This window comes from Ammospiza nelsoni, chromosome 2 (assembly GCF_027579445.1).
Source record: "Ammospiza nelsoni isolate bAmmNel1 chromosome 2, bAmmNel1.pri, whole genome shotgun sequence".
Lineage (NCBI taxonomy): Eukaryota > Metazoa > Chordata > Aves > Passeriformes > Passerellidae > Ammospiza > Ammospiza nelsoni.
The window spans coordinates 20,439,227-20,454,057 of NC_080634.1; the positions used below are offsets into that span (position 1 = coordinate 20,439,227).

Genomic DNA, 14,831 nt, shown 5'->3' on the forward strand with positions numbered 1-14,831 from the left:
TTCAAGCTATAGACAGGTGGTTTAAAATGCTCTGGTTACATCCTGGAAAACTGAATCCTTATGACTTCAATTGTTGTAACAGGTTTGTTCAAAAAGTGTGCAACTTAATAATCCATTGGTGTGTTGGTGATGCTGGTTTAAGAAACAAAGGTTCAGTCTGAAGCACAGCTGCTCAGATCTAGCTGCTTCTGTTCTCATCAATCACTCTAATACAAGTAATTTCTGGACCTTTTTCAAAAGACATAGACGTGTTGGGAAGGAATAGCTTTCACCTGCATCATTTTCTTGATCTGGTTTTAATAAATAATTGCATCACCCCACCAAAGAATGTAACAAATCATAGACTATGAATCCAGATGAGTAGTTAAGGCACAAAATGGAAGACACCAGGCCAGTTTTGCCACCAAAGAAAAGGCTGGGTATAGCAGCACCCAGTCATCAATGGGAAGCTTTATCTCAAGCAGCTTTGTCTGACTGGGAATGGCCTCTCCTCCTGCAAGTAACAAAAGGCTGAACCAACTCCCAGCTGTGGGCTCTGGCTCATTTGGCAGAAATGCAGTCTTGTCCACACCTGATGTGGGTAAAATCTGTGAAGGTAAGGGACCAGGTAATGCAGAGGTTGTGACTGCGGGTGCCTGCTCAGAGATTACTTCAGTTCTGAAGCAGCTGAAGTGATTTCACCTGTTTTACAGAAGCATGGCATTGAAGGATGGTAACAAAATGGCATTTTATTACCATTTGCAGTGCTCCTGATTAAAGCATGCTTTTTGTAAACATTTCCACATTCAATTTCTACTTATATGGATTACCATGGAAACCAAACTTTTATCGGGCATGCTTGCATACTGAAGGGTGGAGAATTTTAAAAGCCTCTGTGATATGCAGTACCATTGATGTTGAAGTATAATTGCCATGAAAACTGTTAATGCTAGCTAGATAGACTGTTGAACCCATCTATGACTCGTAGCTCTCAAGCAAGTTTCCATATACTTTTTCCTGACTTCTTTTGCTCCAACAAGAGTTTTCAGCTCTTTAGTTTATGGAGGTTCTCTTGTTTCCTAATTTTTAAGTATTTTCTACAAATAAAATGTAAGATGGAGTTTTTGTTGTTGTTTTATATTGCCAGACTCTTGCCTGTTGAACTTTACAACTTACCAAGTTATTTCAGAACCTCAGCTATGGCTGAGTACTTATTATTATTTTGAGTACTTATTATTATTTTAGAAATAAGTCCTATTCTGTATTTGTATTTCTTTTGCTGAAAATAAACAGATCACACTGATTAAGGCAAAGTTTTCACAGCACACAGGTAGCAGGGGAAACATATGGTCTACCTTACCCGGCTTTGCTGCCTCCACACCTACTGGGTAGGAACTAAGTGAAGGAATATTTCAGCTGATATATCACAAGTCCTTCAGAGTAACAGTTTGACCGGAAGCGCAAAGTTGCAGCTTTCCATACTTCTAGGCTTCACGGTTCCTAGGGAGATTTTTGCAGACTATTACTTACAGTTTTTTCCCACTTAAAAGGAAAAGGAAGATCATGTGAGATGACGGGAAGGCTGGCTGCTTTTGGTTCTGTCTGTGGCAGGATTAAAAGCAATTTTCAGTTCTACCAACTGTGAGCATGCCTGTAACTGCATTTATTACACACATATGCCTTTGTTTTTTAAGTGCCTTGCTTGCTCAGCGAACAAAACAGAAGAGCCAGGTTCAATGCTAGTGGAAAATGAAACACTGGGATATTTGTAGAGGCATCACAGAAGAGACCATTTAGGTTCTGGCCTTTTAGAGTAATTAGTCTCAATGCTTGTCTTTTTATAGTAAACCAGAGGGGACACTAGGACAGTCAAGGGCATATTTTTTAAAATATTCTCTAGTATTGTGGGTATCACTATGTAGATTTCAGGTACTAATGAGTTATTACCAAGTTTATATTGTAGTGAAGTTATGGTTCTAGCCAAGTAAAATATCTCCTGGAATACATAAGGCGGGAAGTGTATCACAGCAAGCTCGTGGTACACCGGAACAGGCAGCGGCAGTGGCTTACCCGGCTGAGTGCTGGGTGAGCTTTGACCCATCCTGCCGGACCCCTGCACAGCAGGTAAGTGCTGCTATCCCCGAATTCCCTCTTTGGGAAACAAATGGGGAAAGGTAAAGTGACGAGGTCACACAGCATGAAACAAGATCTCTGTGCAGGATACTCTGGCTCACTGCCCTGAGTCCTCCAGGCTGGCTCGCATCTCTCGCCGCCGGGGTTTCCTTACCAAGCCTGACACTGCACAGGCGCTCGGAAAGCAAAGCTTGGTTATACGCCCTGGGCTGCCAGCACCTAGTGATCCCGGGCGAGGGACGACCCCTCCCCGGAGGCTTTATCCCCTTTTCTTTCCCCTTTGCAACAGCTCCAAGCCCGCAGGATGCTGCCTCTGCCACTGAGCAGTCTCCTGAGCCAGGACTCCTGAAGGTGGGTCCTGGCACCTCCAGCCGCTTGCCAAACACGGGACGGGCCAGACGCGCTGCTCTTGCAAACACCTTTTGCCGAGCTGGTGCTGGTGTGAAAATCCCTCCAGCAAGGACCGGCCAGTCTCACCAGCCCGTTCCCTGCTTTGGAAACAGCAAAGAGCTGGTGGTGGCAGCTACATCCTTCAGTGATGCATGGGGATTGGACAGGGGTCTTTTGGGAGCCCCGTGTGTGTGTATACACACGAGGGTGTCTATGTATTACACACATACTTTCATGGGTGTGTTTTTCTCAGGTAAGAGAAAATCTTCAATTTCAGGACCCCTCAGGCAGAAGCAACAGCAGGGTGTGATCCCGGGCTGGGTGAGTAGCAGGGTCGCCCCAGTCAGGGAACGGAGGCAACCCGGCTCCGCTCCGGGATCGGGAGAGCGGAGGGCAGACCCCTCTGAAACACGGCTTTCCCGGGGATGAGGAGGAGGAAGATGAGGTGGAGGGCAGGCGCAGGTAAAGCGCGCCCCAGGCACGGAAAACGGGGCCCGCGCCCTGCCAGTGCCGCCCTGTTTGCTCAGCTAATCTCGCGGGCAGGAAATTGCCAGGCGACTCATATTTATGGATCGTGAAGAGCTCCACGGTGGCCCCTCCGGGGACATCCCTGTGCCCGTTTCCCGTTCTCGTCCGCCCACCCCCTGCTCCGTCCCTTTCCCCCCCATCGCGGCTGCCCTTTGCCCGCCCCGCTCCCGCGACCCTGGCCTGAGGGGAGGGAACCATTCAGCCCGCGGGGGTGCTCCGGCCCCGCCGGGGGGCGGGCGCTGCGGCAGGGGGCGGCTCCCGGGGGCGGCGGCGCTCCTGCAGCCGGGCGGGCGGCGGAGAGCGGGATGTGTTGGGAGCGGCGGCGGGAGGCGGCGGTGAGTGCGGGGGAAGCGCTGTCCCGCGGGGTGGGTGACGCCCTCTCGGGCCGCCAGGATGGAAGGAGGCGGCGGGGCCCCGCGGGGATGGGGAGAGGGTCCCTCTCGGATACGCAGGAGCCTGGGCTGACGCCGGCTCAGCTGCTTGCAGCCGTCTCCGTTTTTTGGGCTACTTTTAAGGCAGTTTGTGCCACCATCACCCCCATCCACTCCCCCGCCTCCCGTCCCTTCGCACGTCTGACGGGTGAGGGCGGTGGAGTCTCCCCTTGCCGCCCGGCTCTGCAGGGACCCCGCAGCTGATAGAGACGGGGCTCCCTTCCTCCTTAGCCCTTTCGTCGCCAGACGCTTCTCCCTCTTTGTCCGGGTGTTTCCCCCGGTTCTGCCGCGTCCCCGCTGGCGAACAAAGCCTCTGTTCCGGGGGCGCCGGGGACGTCCGTCCGAGGTCCGAGGAAGCAAGGGAGGAACGGCGGGGCTTGGCTTTGCTTGGTTGGGTTTTCCATCGTAAATAATCTACCTGGTGGAGGGGAAGACGTGGGACAAGGCTCTTTGTCCGCGATCCTTTGTTCGGCTGGTGGTCTATAAGGGCTCCTGCGGCTGTGCGAGGGCTGCCGTGCCGGCGGGCATGGGTTCCCGGCGATGAGCCGGCGATGGGTGCCGTCTCGGCGTCGCTGGAGTTTAGCGACAGGAACCCGGCGTTACGGCGGATCGGCTTGCGGACGGAAATCGGGGGTTTGGGCTCCATCTCCCCTGATAGATTCAGAGCTCCTAAGTTCCCCCTCGTGTAGCCCTGTCTGCAGCCAGGTGGGATTCGGCGGCACCCGGAGCCCCGCGCTCGGTGATGAGTTCAGCTTGGAGATCAGTGCTTTTCTTGGGAAGATATCTGCCCACGATCAGAGGGAGCAGCGGGTTGAAAACTACGGTCTCCGCTCCTTCTCCTGCCCCAAAGCTGCTGAGGAATTTTACCCATGTCCAGAAGTGTAAATAGACTATCTGCGCTTACATAAAGACTCAAGAGATGGCTTTCTGCTCCTGCCACTGAGCGCTTTCTTGATCTCACACACATGGCTTTTGTCACCAGTTCCTTTTTCCCCCAAATGCTTATCTTGTCAACCTGTCATCTTGTCTCTGTGCCTTGACTCTGCACGTGCCCGAATCCTCTGTGTCTGCATCTTTAGGGCATCTGGGTGAACATGTTGCCAGTCAGAACATGGAGAATATTTCATTTTTGTGCCACACCTTCACTCTCTTTTGGAGGAAGAGGGACACAACAACAACCTTTTTTGCAGATTTTCGTGTTTAGTGAACTTTCTGGTTTTTGCATTCTCCATATTCTTGTGGATAATGTTCTCAAAAATAAGTTATTAACATGGGAAAGGATCAGAGATGGGAGGAAGTAAGGCATGATAGAATGGAATTGCAAAGGGTGAATGAAGATGGGCTTGCTTTCCCACAGCAGAAGGAAGCAGTGTAGTAAAGAAAGGAGATTAAGTGATGAGAAGATGGGAGAGCTCACTGAGATAAGTTAAAGGAAGAAGGAGGGTTAACTCATCTCAGTTAGCTACCTTTGCTGTCATGGGGAGGGGTAGTCTGAACTAACCGGGTTACAGAAAAAGAGATGCTTTTAGGGCTGTCAAGTAGTGACATCCTACCCTTTCTATATAGTTCATTTTACACAGTTCCTTTAACACACCAGTAATTTATTCTGCTTCCATTTTGACAAATGCTAAATCAGCTCATTAGTGTGTCTGTTTTTACAGAGGAAATGGAAATCTTTGCCATCAGCCAGGGCAGGAAGAGTGGCCATTTTTTTTCCATATCAGTTACTGTCTATGCTTATCAGATACAATTATCAACCATATCCTTGGAAGTAGTCAAAGGCATCATTTGACTATTGTTGAGAAGCAACAAAGCCCATCATGAAAAATTTAAAAGTATTTTGGGTTTAGATAGGAAGTGGAGATTGGGTGAAGTAAAGGTAGCTGATCCATCTTGAGGCTGGAGTTGGATAAGAAGGACGGAAGATATTTAAGATCTTTTTTGTCTTTTGCACTTGAAGATCCAGAGAAAAGCTGAATTAATCAAAGTAGGTATGGGCAAGTGCTGGTGATTGTTAATGAAGAGATTAATGCTGTGTTCACTGTGTATTACTTCTATTTTAATTTGTTAAAATGAATGGTTAAATCTGGTGTGTAATAACTGCCAGCAAGGCAAACAGTGTTTTCCACTGAATTAAACAAGCAGCTATAAAATTATGTTCTGGGTGTTTTGAGCAGGTGCTGTTCATTTAGGATTTGTTTTAGACTGGTAGAGCACATCCAAGATGCCACAGAAATCCAAGGGGATTTTTCCCCTGTAGAAAGAAGGTCCTCCAGAGACTACAGTGTAGAGTGAACTGTGTAAATATGACCAAGATTGAGGTTTTTTTTCTTGCTCGGGTCTTGTGCAGGTGGGGTCAGTTTTTAAGTGAACCACTTCGTTTAACTTCCTTTGTTATATAGTAAATTGTGTAACTGCAGGTGTAGCACCTCTGTGCCTCACCTGAGGGAGCACCGTCCTGGGACCTGCTGATAAATGCTGCCCCGTGTTGGCACAGGCAGACCCATGGCTGGGCAGCACAGCAGCCACAGCGGTGCCATTCAAGCTGTCACTGCCATGGTGGGGTTTGCCAAGCATGTGTGATGAGAAGCATTTAGTCTGGGGGCATGCTTGCTGCCCTGAGACTGCTGGGAAATGAAGAAGCGTTAAAGAGCTAGAGGGGACATTTGGAAATATGGGGCAAACATCCCGGGAAGGAGACAAATTGAGGAGAAAAGGATGAGCAAAACAGGAGAGACAGAAGCTGTCAGAGTAAATGGGCACTAGAGAGAGCTGATTAACGGAAGGAAGTGGCAGTGAAAGAAATCAGCACAGAGGAAAGCAGATCACGGGCAAAGGTTGCCTGAGAGTGGGAAAATGCAATAGATGGGAGAAAAATGGAGAAAAAAGAATAAGGGTGGATGAAGCTGTTTTGATTAGTTTTTCTATCTGCTTAGATTTTCTGGGCCTTACCTACCTGTTCTCATTGTATTTGTCAGGGGTGCCCTAGGGGCAAATTTGTCATGTCAAATAGGGTGGGAACAGAGAAACTTCTCTTTAAGGTCTTTCTGCTCTTGTACAGACAGAAATTCTGCTCCTGCTTGATATTAATTTGGATACATAATTGTTTTGCACTCAGTACCCTTCCTGAAATTTTAGATTAAGAAAATCTGTTTTATTGAGCTTCAGGAATGAGAAATTGGTCTAGAGTTTAAATGTATTTATTTGTACACCAGCTATGTTGTTTGGTTTGGGTTTTCTTAGTCTGCACAGTAAGCAGTCGCAGCCCAACAGCAGAGCTTTCGATTTGCCATCTCTGTGTGAAACTTTAAAGTTTCAGGTTTGCAAATCTTTTAAGCATATTCAACTTTTCAATAGCAAAGGAGTTAATGAAATAGCATCAGAATGATACCAGGGAGCTTGTCACTACTGTCATGACATGATACAGTCATTGGGTCAGATAACTGACTCTGGAACTTAACTACCAGAAAGGTAGTACCAAAATAGAAAAGATGAGTATGGTTGGAGTTTGGCTTGTCCTCTGTCAATCATATCTTTCTGCATGATGAAAGGAGTTCAGTTTTAGCAGAAATTTCTTCTAGTATGTTTCTACCTGTCTGGGGCTTTTGTTCCAGCAGAAAAGGATTAACCCTCCTTCTTCCTTTAATTTATCTCAGTGAGCTACTCCAGATGAAACGGTGGTTAGTGTGACTCTAAGGTAAGGAGGGGCAGTGATGTCTACTAAAGTAATGCTGTTTGAGTAGGTGGTCTAATATCTTGTCTTACCAAATGCATGTGAATTAGTTTAGATTCATTGAAATCAGTGCTTTGACAGTTTCAGTTTCAGGTAAGAGTAGCTATGTTATGGCACAAAAGTTAGAAAGCTTCAGCATTTTCCCCAGCATTTTTATTTGTGTCTCATATGTCAATGGCTCTGCCCTCAGTTTGTAGTCACCTAGCCATAATGTTTACATGGTAATGAATGTTTTAATTTTTGATGCATATTTAAAATTGTCAGCTGTCATGACCTGATTAAAATTATTATGTCCATCAATTGGAAAGAGCAATTGATGGGCAATGCCTGCAACATCAATCTGTTTCAAATAGGAGAGAATCATGTTATAACAATAAGGATAATTAAAAATGTCATATTTAAGTGCAATTTTTGGAGTAGTCATGTGGGTTGTTACAGTAAAACATATGTGGTTTATGAGTGGGATAATGTTACTCAGGTGTTTCCTGTTGCACTATTTTATTTCTTCTTCTTCTCCAGTATCAACATGATAATTTCTCAGAGAAAGAGGTAAGCCATAAGAGCGACTTCCTCTGCCACTCCCTTTTCCACATCGGAAACCTGCAGGGTTGAAAGGGAGTGACTTAGTCAAATATGATTCACAGATATTTGATTTTTAATTCCTTTAGTTTTGCTGAAGGTGCCAAGCTGTGAGTTTTAGGAACTAAAACAATCTGCCTATAAGCAGGCCTTATGGTCACTTGCATGCAAAGACCTATGTGTTGCAGGATTTATATCTTGAAAAGACAGGGACTGAACAGATTTCAGGACTATGCTGGCACGAAGTTAGGTGTAGTTTGGGGTCTAGTGTATTATGTTGTGGGGTAGGAGGAGGAGGAGGAAATTGAGAAGGATGTTTAGGGCAACCTTTAGATCACAGCCTTGCTGAGTTGTCCAGTTTTTGGCAGAGATGACTTTGCTGTCTCATAAAGATGTGTCCATTCATGGGTACAGAGTCTCCACCAAATTATGCAGGTGCCTTTCTGTGAATATATTGTTTTAGTATGACAGTGGGCTTGAGGAAAGGTGAATTTCCACGTAAGTGTTTCAGAGGTAAACAGTAGATTCCAGTGAGTTTTACTTTGCCATTGAGCCTATCAAGACTTTTATTTGTAAATAAGCAGAATAAATCAGGAATAAAACCAAGTTTGATTTAATCAGGAATAAAACCAGGTTTGATTTAATCAGGAGTAAGTACATTGTCCTCAGATTACACAGGGAAGAGGTAAATGAGCTTGGTGATGGAACAGTCTGTTTATGCACGTAGGCGTGCTATACTGTGGGAAAATGAAATCTCCAGATGCTGAAGCCATCAGCACTCATTCACCAAATTTTGTTCAGAGTGTGAAAATTCAAGAGGCCTTCTTGCTTCTAAAACAATGTGTCTTTCATTGGAATAGTTGAAACAGACCCTAATCATTTGAAGATCTTGCGCAGAACAAATGAAACTCTAATGATGTGCAGGCAGTGCCAGTGATGGGCTTTTGTCCCCACCCTGATTCAGTTGGGGTTTCATCTGTTTTCCAAGAGTGGCAATACACTGCTGTAGGAGTTTCTGAATAGAAATGTCAGAGATAGTAGAAGTGCCAAGAGCTGCAGGGAGATGCTGTTAATGTTCAGTGAGAAACTGAAAATGAAAAAACAATGGAGAGCAAAAAAGCCTTAAAAGATAGATGGCCAAGTTTGAGAATTTGCTTTAGAGCTGTTTATTATCAGTCACAGAAGGGCATTGATGATGTCTGTGGCACTGCAGCCCTCTTGATTGGTAACATAAGAGCAAAGGGGTGCCAGAGCAGACTCTGCTAAAGGGAGGTAGGTAGCCCAGGCAGAAGTAAAGAATAGGTGAGAAGCTTATGTGCTGGGAAAACTTCTCCCTAAATCTATGGATGAAATACTGGGAAGTGCTGGGTATACAGGTAGTGTACTTGTGGCTTGGTTGAACTGCAGCTTTTGGCCCCTACAATAAAGTGTCCTCGTTTTGGCTGGGGTACAGTTCATTTCTTCCTGCTAGCTGCTACAGCATTGTGTTTTGGATTTAGTATGAGAATAATGTTGATAACACACTGGTGTTTTCAGTTGTTGCTATGTAGTGTTTCTGTTGAGTCAAGGACTGTTCAACTCATGCCACACCAGTGAGGAGGCTGAGGGGGCATGGGAAGTTCATAGCTGGGACAGCTGGCCCAAGGGATATCCCACATCCTGTGGCATCATAATCAGCATATAAAGCTGGGATGAGAAGGGTTTCCTAGGGGTTCAGTTCCTTATTTTGCTTTGCTTTGTACATGACTTTTGCTTTATATATCAAACTGTCATTATTTTAATACATGTTTTCACTCTTATGATTCTCTCCCCCATCCTGGGTGGGTATAAGCAAGCTGGGCTTAAACCACTGCACAAGGGAAAGGAGTTTTTACTGTAAAGCCACCCAGTGTTATAATATCTTAAAATTGGAATCCTTTGTTTGACTCTCTGCTTGAGTTGTGAATCATTGTTTCTTCTGGTTGTTAGTGAAACAAAACTTAATTTGGCCTGGGCACTGTAGAGATGAAACATGATTGGTAATGCTGTATACATTCACTTCAGATGACTTTATAAATCCCAGATGAAATAATTTTGCTTCATTCCAGACAAGGCAGAGCGTGGCATGTGCTCTGTTACAAGAGTCAGCCTTGCTGGAGGCCCTGCATAACCTTATCTAGAAGAGTATGATTTCATGAGAGTAGATATACTGTGGAGTTTGAGCTATTTGTTACATTAGCTCATTAATTCACTCATTGTTTCTTGGTTTTGCTCACAGTGGAAAGTTTTTAAAAAAGTTCTTTTCTCCTTCAAATCCAATTATTACTAAGTGATGACTTCTCTGATCTCTCATCCTCTAGGGAAGGAGATGTGTTAAAAAATACAGACGTTAGAATGGTAGGTGCTACTGCCTAACTCGTGTCCCCAACAAACTTCTCCTGTCAAAAAGCAGACTGAGTTAACATTCAGGCAATGCAGTCAAACCTCCACTCAACACTCACTGCAACTGGCTCAGCAATAGAGGCAAGAAAGGCTCTTTTGCAAGGTTTTATTCCAGCAGAGTAATACAGTCGCTGAAGGGAAACCCGACGGGAAAGAGAGCGAACCACATGGAGCAGGCAGCTTATCAAGGGGAAGGGGTGGGGGGCAGAGCTAAGGGCTGGGCAGATGGGACTGACCCGCCCCTCCGTCAGGGGAAGTGGGATGGCCCCCAGGGATGCCAGGCCAGTCAGGGGACGGGGGAAGGAGTAACCAGAGGAAGTTGTGACACAAAAGGTCCGGATGCGAGTCAGTTTTTCCCCTGCAGGAGGACTAACTCTTAAGGTGAGTGGTTACTGATGTTTCTAGAGCTGAGGGCTTGGGGTTTGACCAAGGGGAGGGAGTTTGTGGGATGCTATAATGTGTGATGAGTTCTCAAACATGAAATGAAACCATATAAATATTTAACCTTATAAAAGGTTATTAGAAAACCCAAGTATTCACCAAACTGAATAAAAGATTGTATTTTTAATTGCATAGAAAGCCTTCCCTTTGAGATGTGCTCTCCTTAATCAGCATATAAAGCTGGGAGAGTTTGTCACATTGATTAAGTGGTAGCTGTCATCTCACAAGATAGGAAGGATGAGGTTTTTGGTGGTTTTTACCACCATAAATCACAGGACTTTAATCAGAGATATGGGAAATGCAATGAATCTTCCTGGTTTTTTAACCAACCCTTTGTTCTGTCTTCTAATTCCAAGTTTTCCCAGTTTCATTTTTCTCTTCAATGATACGGTGACATCTTTGTTGCAGACATCTGTGAAATGTTGAGTGTCACTAGTTTTCTGTGTTAAGTTGAACATGGCCTGAAAAACTAAATTTTTGGTTCTTTTCTGGGGACCTCTGGGCACAAAGTGCAGTATTTTTGATAGAGATAACACAAGCAATATGCCAAGGTGTCAACATAGTGGCAGTATTAACTGGATTTGTGTCGTGATCCTTCAGACAAGTGGGAGAGCCACTGTCACCTCTTGCTGGGGTCAGCTGCCTGTGGCTGCAGCTGTGCTTGGGGTCCAGGGGCAGTCCCCAGCCCCGCTCCAGCAAAGCTGGGTGCCTGGGATGCTGTGCAGGCTTTGAGTTTGGAGGATCTGTGGCAAGCTGGAAAGAGCTAGCAAAGGGGTCTGTCAATGGATTGGAAGACAAATGAGGTAAAAATGATGGTAAATGTCTCATGTCAATAGAATAACCTTCTGAGGATGAAACTTGGGTTGTAAAGCTCTCTGCTGGCCAGGTTCTTCCCCATCAGCTGCTCTGGAGAATTTCGGTCCTGTTGTGCTGGAAAGCGTGGACATGTGGGTGACTCCCTTCAGGAGCTGCAGTGCTCTGGGGGGCTTCCTGTTCTCTGGTTCCTTGGACAGTAGTGCCATTTTCAGGGAACAGTGGATTATGTGATGTTAAAGGAACCTGCATCTTGCTGTGAGGGGCAGAATATGCACAGTGGGGTTAAAACTTTCCTTAGGACTGAGAAATGACCTCTATAGAGAAAGAAAAAGCACTGCAAAGTGAGGCCAGCACAGGGGGATTCCTGATGAACAGAGGGAAAGGTCAGGCCTCTCTTGGGAGAGCAGCTTGTGGGGAGCAGGAGAGGCAAAAGGCAGAGGTCAGAGAGAAGGAGCCTCCCTCCGCAAGGATCAGCAGCCAGCTCCCTTCTCCCAGGCCTGTCTTCCCAAGAGAATAACATGAAAAAGCATGGCACAGAAAGTCTGTGCACCACAGACCTGCAACCTTGGCGCTGTGATGACTGCAGTTAATTAAATAGGTGGCTTGTCTCTAGACAGCCCAGACATCTGTCTCCATTCTTTACTTGTTTTTCTGACACATTTATATTTGCTTGTCCAGAGCTAAGCCCAGAGGACTTACAGATGGTCATCATTAATTTTGTCACTTGATGCAATTAAATGTTTTTTTTCTCAACCTTTTAAAAACAGATGTGTATAAAAAATAAATAAATCTGTTAATAAGCAACTCACTAGAGGTCTTCTATTTGGATTTAGATTTAATTTTAATTTTTAGTGGCTGGGATTCAATTTTGGCATTTCTTTTAAACCAAATCTCTCTTGTAGCCATATCAATTTTTAAATTTGATCTTAAATAAACTTTTAAGTTTCCCTTTGCATCCCTAGTCTGGCTTCTTTGGAAACTCAAAAATCATTACATACCAACACATTTTCTTTGTTTTGTATGGGTTTATTCATGATTGCAGGATGCTGGTGTTGTGTGGGCTGAACTTGGGCTATGGGCTTTCCAAATAACGTCTTCAGCAGCAAAGTGAAAACTTGTTAGTGATTTCTTAAGGAAGCCACAGTATTACAGACAAAACTCAAGAGGTGTGATTAGTAACTGCCTGTACAGAGTCAGGATCATAGATAATGGCTTGTTATGAAAAGTAATTATATATACTTTTAAAAGCATAAACCAGCTGCAGACAGGTTTTGGCACTTTTTTTTTTCACAGTCACCATATTAAATGTGAACTGTCCTTTCTAAATATCTTTCAACATATTTCTCTTTGAGTTGTCTCTGGAAATTTTACCGTAAGAAAAGCTAATTGTGTTCTATATTATGCACTTGAAAAATGTTCCCAGGATACACTTCTTAACAGAATGCTATTTTTTTTTCCTTTTTTACTTTATTTGCAGGTCAAAATTTATCTGTTTCACTCAAATTAGTGTCATTTTAACCATACAATAGAAGAGAAATATGATGCCAAACAGAAGTAACCTCTCCTCCTTCCAGAATGTTGGATCAGGTAATCAATTAAACTGAAGTTTATTTGTAATGCACTGAGATCTTTCAGAATTTCTAATTTACTTTGGTCCTTTAATTCTCTTGACACATGGATAAGATCAGTGCTCTGTTCTTATTCCATGTCTAACTCCATTTACCAGGCAGAACTAGGCACAGCTGGATATGCTACAGGCAGGCAACCCTCCCCCATCACTTTAATGCCTGTCTGTAATAGATATCAGTGACTCCCTGCTAAACAACTCAGGAAAGGAAGAAAAGGAATGAGAGAGGGAAAATAAAAATTAAAAAAAAAAAAAAAGAAAAAATTTCCTTCTGTAGCTCCAGGCAGCAAATACTTTGCTAAACAGAGGACCCTTGTGCTGAGCATGAAAACTGGGTCTGACCTGGATGCAGGATGGGTTCAGGACACGTCACAAGCTGAAGCTCCCATCCTCAGTCTCTATAGATGCATGCCAAGACAGCATAGCCAGGATGTGTAACACATCCTGGCATATTCATCAAGTTTCTACTCAAACATTACCCTAAAGATAAACAAAACAAACAAGATATGGTTGGTGGGAAGCAGCTATGTTTTACTTGAACGTGTGCTGTTGTCCAGTTGGGATTTAACTGTGTGACTGCGGGTTCTGTGGCACTGGAAGCAAAAAGAACTGGCATAAGGGATAGTAGAGAAAAGCTCAACTGGAGTGGCTACATGAAGGTATTGTGACCTTTTCTTACTGTACTTGCTTGGATTTCAAGTACAATGAACCCTTCACTGCTTCACTGTGGTGAACAGGCATGAAAGTTTCCATGAGCAAACTTGTTTTTTGGCTAAAGCATTCAGTCTTTGAAGGATTAAATGTGTCCTACTGCTGTTGCAAGGGAGTAATGAACAATTATTAATATCCTATTAATATGTCTGCCAAGCTATTTATAGAGGAGCCAGTGAAATTTCTGCAAAAATATTTGAACTTAGCTGTGTTAGTTAAGGTTTGGACAGTAAAATTTTCATATGAAATTAGATTTCAGTTTTAAGAGAGATTTGGAAGAGGCGAGGAGAAAGAGAGACTGAGATGGAAATTAGGGTCCATTCCACAATGAAAGGTTAAGTATAAAAGGCATATAAATTGTGTTTTACATCTGGGCTCTTAAATAAAGTGTACATCTTTTTCCATAAAACACCACTAATACCATGAATACTTGATTTATCCAGATGATGTTTTCTTGTCCTGTGAAGAGTTCTTTTGAATTTGGGTCACATTTATCCTTTTGTTCATTTGAAATTCATCATTGCTGTTATCAAAATTTATGAAAATAGCAAAAAAATGCCAAGTAAAATATTGCAATATAAGAAATGGCAGTTTCTGTGCTCAAGGTGGTGATGGTGTGATGGAGAACTCTGTGAGCTCTCTGGTTCAAAGGCAGCTTCAATAGTTGTATCATCATAATGAGTGTGTTAAAATTATAAATATAGTATAAATCCCATAATTACAGCCAGCATAAAATATTAAATTCTGTGTAGTGGTAGACTTGAGGTTTAGTTTTGAAGATGGAAGTTAATGCTTTTGGCCGCTACGAGAGCTTGTAATTAACAACAGCTTAACCGGGTCCACTGTGGTCAAGAAGGTGTCATATTTTACTTTGAGTTTTGTGTTTGTGTTCCCTAATGCTGGCTCCTTTTATCTTCTGCCTACTCTATTCCATTAGTAGTGATGGTTACCTTTGTTCTCAAACTCATGGCTTTTTTCCTTAATAACCGAGGAGAAGCTGTTGTTGCATGCCTGGTGGTGCAGGGGAGGCCTGGGCAGCAGA

At 44.1% G+C, this 14,831-nt stretch overlaps 1 protein-coding gene across 7 annotated transcripts in view; it reads left to right on the forward strand.

Annotated features, from left to right (window-relative positions):
• The first annotated feature begins 3,311 nt into the window (after nucleotides 1-3,311).
• PHLDB2 (pleckstrin homology like domain family B member 2) overlaps nucleotides 3,312-14,831 on the forward strand; it is a 63,865-nt gene continuing 52,345 nt past the window's right edge. For 4 of the 7 annotated variants that reach the window (XM_059493036.1, XM_059493071.1, XM_059493078.1 and 1 more), the window contains exons 1-2: nucleotides 3,312-3,365; nucleotides 12,929-13,038. In XM_059493036.1, coding sequence (XP_059349019.1) covers nucleotides 12,990-13,038 — 49 coding nt within the window. In that variant the 5' untranslated portion in view covers nucleotides 3,312-3,365; nucleotides 12,929-12,989. Of the gene's footprint in view, nucleotides 3,366-3,424; nucleotides 5,449-12,928; nucleotides 13,039-14,831 lie in introns of those variants that run through there. The other 3 variants (XM_059493044.1, XM_059493050.1, XM_059493055.1) reach the window with 3 other exon arrangements.